At 42.2% G+C, this 6,981-nt stretch overlaps 1 protein-coding gene across 2 annotated transcripts in view; it reads left to right on the forward strand.

Moving 5' to 3' along the window:
* Window positions 1-6,778, forward strand: part of LOC128872672 (cytochrome P450 4g15) — a 7,586-nt gene extending 808 nt beyond the window's left edge. For both annotated transcript variants that reach the window (XM_054115606.1, XM_054115608.1), the window contains exons 2-8: window positions 181-419; window positions 837-1,034; window positions 4,276-4,528; window positions 5,305-5,512; window positions 5,587-5,778; window positions 5,847-6,084; window positions 6,163-6,778. In XM_054115606.1, coding sequence (XP_053971581.1) covers window positions 191-419; window positions 837-1,034; window positions 4,276-4,528; window positions 5,305-5,512; window positions 5,587-5,778; window positions 5,847-6,084; window positions 6,163-6,527 — 1,683 coding nt within the window. In that variant the 5' untranslated portion in view covers window positions 181-190 and the 3' untranslated portion in view covers window positions 6,528-6,778. The remainder of the gene's footprint in view (window positions 1-180; window positions 420-836; window positions 1,035-4,275; window positions 4,529-5,304; window positions 5,513-5,586; window positions 5,779-5,846; window positions 6,085-6,162) is intronic.
* The last annotated feature ends 203 nt before the right edge of the window (window positions 6,779-6,981 follow it).

Here is a 6,981-nt window from a genome sequence, read left to right on the forward strand (position 1 = left end):
TAGAATATATTCGACGTACATTATATATATTTATTTTTCTATGTTTTACGTATCATAGTACGTCATAAATGCATAAAATTCGCAGTCTAGCGTAACTGAAAAACAACACGAAGAGAGTTTCGAATTTTCTCGTCAGCGGAAGTTTGATTTCACTAATTCGTCTTGAAATTTTGCTTTCAGATAGCGAAAAATGTCTACTGCTGGTCCAGAAATGGTCACCGGATCGGTGGCGGCCGTCTCTGCCTCCGGATTCTCAGCGACCACGGTCTTCTTAACTCTCCTCGTCCCTGCCCTCGTACTCTACTACATCTACTTCAGGATCTCTAGACGTCACATGCTCGAGCTGGCCGAAAAACTGCCAGGTCCTCCTGGTCTGCCCATTCTTGGAAACGCTCTCGAGTTCCTCGGCAGTTCTGACAGTGAGTAACCGACATTTAACACTTTATTTACCGGGAGCCTATTTATAGGCTTTTTCATTCCAGTATTTAGCTTTTTGAATTTATTTACTGTGTTGATGGTTGTCTACTTACAACGTTCAATGTTTGGAAGCAGACTTGGCTTTCAATGTACCCAGTAACAGTATGGAGGAATTATTGTCAGCCTAGATTGGCATGTGTAGAAAATTCTTTTTATATTAAAGACTGTTTCTAAATAGCCCGGTAGATAAAGTGTTAAAATAGCCAGACCTAAGCAGGTTCGATGATGTACGAGATTTTATCGCGAAGAAAGGGTTCCAATTTTGTTTATAAATGCCCGGTAAACGAACTTCGAAGCGATGCAGTCTGACCCGGTTTGGACGACGAACGGAAACTAATCTATTGTTTTCTCGCGGACAGCGATCTTCCAGAACTTCTTCAGGAGATCCTTCGAGTACAACGAGGTGATCAGGATGTGGATCGGGCCGAAGCTCATAGTCTTCTTGGTCGATCCGCGAGACGCTGAGGTGATTCTCTCTAGTCACGTGTACATCGATAAATCCGCCGAGTACAGATTCTTCCAACCATGGCTTGGAAACGGTCTCCTCATCTCCACTGGTAAGTGTTTACCATCGTCGATTGCTCGCTGTTAACCAGGGTTCTCCAAAATGGAGGACGTGGCACCTGCTCGCTGTGAAAATTAATATATCTATAAAATTCATAAATTTATACATTCGTAAATGTCCGGTATGCCACAATAATTTAATAATTTATCAGTGTGTATATACTAGCCCTTTGCACTCGAGAGATAACTCTCTGTCGCTACTAGGTTCGACGCAGTAAACCAACCAGTAATAATGTTTGTTTAGGTTTCATTTCTTTGGAACTCAAAGTGTCAATAAAATGATTGTCGTTGAGGTAAAGGTGACCTGATTCTCAAATCTCAAATTAGAGATCTCATCCTCGAAGTGAATCTAAGCTTAGCAATCGTGGCAATAGAATGCTAAGAAAGCATCTCGAGTTGCTGATAGGTACCGGAAAAAATGGCCTCGAGTGCAAAGAGCTCGAATGCTTTAATGTCAAAATGTCTACATCTCTGGAAACTTCGAAGTCTTCTAACGCTCCCCTCCTCCTAATTTCGAGCGTAATTAAAGATAGAGTGTATTTAACCCAGGAGCAGAACAGAACGACGCGGTAGGGTTTCAGGGAAAGAACCGTAAACGCTGGTTTAAGTACGTTGTACGCTGTTATCGTAACTTTCTAGTTGTGCCGTGATAGCCTTTTTTTCTTCTGACGAAACTCTCTATAGATCATGCGTGCACGTAACAGAGTACACGTAACGTTCCTTGCGTTTAGTCTCGGCCAGCACGTGTCCGTTGCATTGGCGCGAAACTCATTCGTCAACCCTCGTAAAAGTATCTAAATCTAAACGAAAATAGCCCGGCTTGAAAATCGTCAAAATATCTTTAAAGACAATTAACGTAGAGGGAAGAAAATGGTAACGTAGATTTGAAAAGGAATGAACACTGTCGTCGCATAGGAGTTTCGATAATTTCTAATTGCAATCGAGTCTCCCGGTTTCTTCGAGCACCGAGGCGAAAGGCTGGCGAAAGTTTCGCGCGAGAAATGCACGAACGCCTTGGACTATTAATCGCGGGGGATCGTAAACTAATCGTTGGACGTAACGCGGGGGAAAAGAGCAATTAAACTCGCGTAACTTTGTCGCGAATCCTCCTTAATAGGAGGAAAGTGGATTACGTATACTCTTTAGATGTAATTCATACGTAACGCGTGTGTAACTAGAGATCTATTGATATAGACGATCGATGGGCCCGTTTAAGATAGAGCTGGGACAGAGTTAGACGTTTCATGAGTTAGGCGAACCATTCAACGACAGCTTTCAAGCTTTTCAAATTTGCAACAGGTGACCCCCGTTGCGTTTTGATTTAAACTGAAAAAATTCGCGGGAAAATATCGTATGTTTGAAAAGGGTGAAAATTACAAAATAAAAAATAAAACTGGGATGGTGAAATAAATCGATAAATAAATTTTAATCAAATGACAATCGAGTAAAGTTTTGTTAAATTCCTCCGTTAAATAAATCCGTGGAACAACCACCTCCATTGAAAATGTTTAAGCTGCGTGCACCGCTGTACTGGTGCGCAGAGAGTGCGCATTTCACCATTTCACATTGGCGAAATGTTTCGAGTCAGGTATGAGATAGTATCGAATAAACGTATACTAAAAATTTCAATATTTTTTGCCCTCTTTTACTTGTGCAAATGATTACCGATATGTAATAATTACCAATTACGAAGTAATTACCGATGTCTAAGCAATCGACCGCGTCTGGCGTTACCGAGGGCAAAAAAAGGGAAAGCTTTCGAGCGACTCGAATTGGACGCCGAGATGCGTGGATAAACAATCAATTTTAAGAGACGTCGTTTCGATTGCTCGGTTAAGATAGTACCGAGATCTCAACGAGCACTCGCTTATATACATATATAAGAAATATGAAGAAGTGGATCATCCACAGCTATAAATAGACGTGGCTCATAGCGTGACGTTTTTGATAAAACACTTTCGTGTTAAAAGTGTCATTGAAACGAGCCATCGATAGGTTCGGCGTTGATATCAAAGAATCGATCGCACGAAAGGGTAAAGGCAACGTAAACGCGAATAGGAGGCTTAGGTCGTAAGAAATACATAGTTCCACGCGCGATACTAACGTTCCTACGGCAATGCAATTCGAGCGAAATGGAGCCTATTCAAGGGAGACGGAGCAGGAAGGAGACTCGTTGAGAATGCTTTCATCTTGGTCTTGTTGGTCTCTTTATGCCATAACCCAGTGACAGTCGTTACTCAATCGACGATTCCCCATTTTCTTCGCGACACGCTTTTCCTCGCAGGAAGCGTGTTTTCTCCTCGAGGCTGTTTGCTCGCAAACACGGTGTATCGATCGTCGTGAGTTTTTTTTTCTTTTCTTTTTTTTTTTAAACTTTCTCCTTTAACGTGCGGGCTTCTCCTCCCCAGATTCCCTAGAGCTGTTACAGCATCGGTGCAGGCAAATCGCATTGTGTTTGCGTTTCAGTATTATTCCTCGTCGATGATAAGATTCGTCTTTGATTACGAAAGTTCGTTCTCCTGCAATTCTCGAGCACGAATTAACCCTTTGCGCTCGAGTGGCGCCTCCAGGGCGACATATATAAATTAAAAGTGATTTTTTGAACGTACAATTTCAATTTTACTTATATCGGAACACGGTTAATTATTAATTGAAATAATACATGAATGTTCGTAGATGTCTTTGATTTTACAGAAATTTATTACATAAGAATGGACTGGATTTGATTCTGTAGAAAAATGCCTCGAGCGCAAAGGATTAAGGGTTAAGGGGGGGGGAGCTTGGTTCAGGACGGTAAAAATGAGGAAACTTCTTACGAATTTTTTAAAAAAGGTCTTTCATTGAATATCTGATGACACAAATAATTTTGTTCGATACTACATCGCACTTAACATTTTCTTTTTTTCGAATCGACAAATAGTCGATTACAATATGTGACAAAAGTTTCAATTACAAAATGATACATTAATTTGTTAATCATTGTAATAGTGCGCAGGATTAGTAAACTTAAATTAAATTAAGATTTAAATATCAAGCTTACAACTTTTCAAGAGAGAGGATATGTACAGCTCGCACTTAACACGGTTGGTGAGCATGAATCGAGCATGAATTTTCGTGTCACAAAATAGGGTACAGTGACAAGGTTAACGAAGGTGTTCATACAAAATAAACAACTTGTACAAATTCTTGTACAATACACTCTTCTCTCGCGCTGAAGTCTCCGTTGAATTCCAGGTCAGAAATGGCGTGCTCACCGCAAACTGATAGCCCCGACCTTCCACTTGAACGTGCTGAAGAGCTTCATAGACCTGTTCAACGCCAACTCCCGCGCTGTCGTGGAGAAGATGCGCAAGGAGGGCACAAAGGAGTTTGATTGCCATAATTACATGTCGGAACTCACCGTCGAGATCCTCCTGGAGACCGCCATGGGCGTTTCAAAGTCCACCCAAGGTCGCAGCGGGTTCGAATACGCCATGGCTGTGATGAAGTACGTTTACTTCCGTTATTAGAACCATAACGCGTTAGCGGGGGACCTGAAGACTCGGTTTAAATTTCAATTCAACAATTCATACCGAATTTCTTCTCCCAATTAGTAAGTCGTGGTCTCTCGTATAAATCGTTGGTCATGGTTACCAGATAGGTTACATTTTCGCCCAATACCGATCCATCTCGATTCAGGTGCACGCTTTCTTCCTCTCGAAGTCCGGAGAAAGTTCGCCAATGTTCCACAGCGAGATGGCTGTAGTTAGCGTTGCATAAGAAGTAGATAACCGAAGCATTCCTATAAATCGTGAACGAAACGACGGAAACTTTCCAACGAATGAAACATAGCGCGTGTATAGTTTCCAGTCATAAGCTCGGTCATCATCTGATAATAAAGAGACTTTCCAATACTAGGGAGAACTAAACATATTTTTCAAGATACTGTAAACCAGTAAGGATTTCCTCGAGGATTTATTAACGCTCTAGGTTTATGGAGGTTCGGAGAACCCTCGCTGTATTGCTTGTTTATTTTTCTTTAAATTTACTTCTTAGTAAATTTTCTTTTATAATATTTCTGTAAATACTTCTATAAATTTACTTCTTACTACTGAACGTGGATAAAAGTCAGCGTGGGTGGCAAAAGAACGAAATGGTTTCTGTTTTATTTACTTTTATTGTAACATTCAGGATACGTCAACGTGTAATTGTAAACCTGACGATAAACAGAATCCAGAGAATATCCGTTCGAACGATAATAATATTACAAATGAATTATTGCAGAATGTGCGACATCCTCCACCTGCGTCACACGAAAGTGTGGCTCAGGCCAGACTGGCTCTTCAATCTGTCCAAGTACAGCAAGGATCAGATGAAGCTGCTGGAGATCATTCACGGATTGACCAAGAAGGTCATCCAACGCAAGAAGGAGGAGTACAAGAGCGGAAAACGTAACCTTATCGACACCAGCGCGCAGAAGGCCGATGCCAAGGTTGGTACAGCAACTTTATAACGATTAATGCTATCTTTTAGGTAACAAGTACTATATTTGATTGTAACTTGCAGACTAACAACACCTCGGTGGATGGCATTTCCTTTGGCCAGTCGGTGGGTCTCAAGGACGATCTCGACGTCGAGGATGACGTTGGCGAGAAGAAGCGTCAGGCCTTCCTCGACCTCCTGATCGAGGCTGGACAGGAAGGTGTCGTGCTCAACGACCAGGAAGTTAAGGACCAAGTAGACACCATCATGTTCGAGGTAAGATTTTAATAAATTTGTTTCATTAATGTATTTACAAGTTTATGTATTACAATGTTATCCGATAGGGCCACGATACAACAGCATCTGGATCTAGTTTCTTCCTCTCCATGATGGGCTGCCACCCTGAAATTCAAGACAAAGTGATCCAAGAGCTCGACGAGATCTTTGGCGACAGCGACAGGCCCGCCACTTTCCAGGATACCTTGCAAATGAAGTACCTCGAGCGTTGCCTCCTGGAAACGCTTCGCATGTACCCACCTGTGCCCATCATTGCTCGTGAAATCAAAACGGACTTGAAGTTGGGTGAGTAAACAATTTAAAAGTAAATCTTGGTTATAGAATAAAGCTTGTACCAAAGACGATACATCTTTCGTGTTTCAGCGTCAGGAGACTATACAGTTCCAGCAGGGTGCACAGTCGTGATCGCTACTTTCAAGATCCACCGACAGCCACACATCTATGCTAACCCTGACAAATTCGACCCTGACAACTTCCTGCCTGAGAAAACAGCAAATCGTCATTACTACGCGTTCGTGCCCTTCTCAGCTGGGCCACGATCCTGTGTAGGACGAAAATACGCCATGTTGAAACTGAAGATCGTTCTGTCCACCATTCTGAGGAACTTCCGTGTCATTTCGGACATCAAGGAACCAGACTTCAGGCTGCAAGCCGACATCATCCTCAAGAGAGCCGAGGGATTCAAGATCAGGCTCGAGCCAAGGAAAGTGGTAGCTGCCACCGCCTAAACGAGACTTGGAGAGATTTTGTAAAAAATTATTATGAAATTAAAGAAAAAACGAAACAAGGTGTAGCGGGTTTTCAATGCTCCCGCACGCGCGATGGTGCGCACGCGTGGGTAACCTTCTTTGCGTGTGTAAATGTTGTAAGTATATTGCTGAAGGTTGTGTACCGCGGATAGTTATATTTACTTATATTATGTTGATATTTATCTTGTGCAATAAATTATGCAGCCAGTGCGCTGCGAAATCTGAATAAACGCGGTTGTGTCGTTTCATTGTTCGCACCGGACGACTCTTGAAGACTCCTGACGACACCTGACACATATTTCCTTTTAATTTCCCCTATTTCCTGCAAACTCCTGACAACTCCTGACACCTCCTAACATCCCTCCAACATCACCTAACACCTCCATACATCCCCTAATACTTCCTAACACATTCTATCATCTCCTAACATCCC

Source organism: Hylaeus volcanicus, chromosome 2 (assembly GCF_026283585.1).
Source record: "Hylaeus volcanicus isolate JK05 chromosome 2, UHH_iyHylVolc1.0_haploid, whole genome shotgun sequence".
Taxonomy (NCBI): domain Eukaryota; kingdom Metazoa; phylum Arthropoda; class Insecta; order Hymenoptera; family Colletidae; genus Hylaeus; species Hylaeus volcanicus.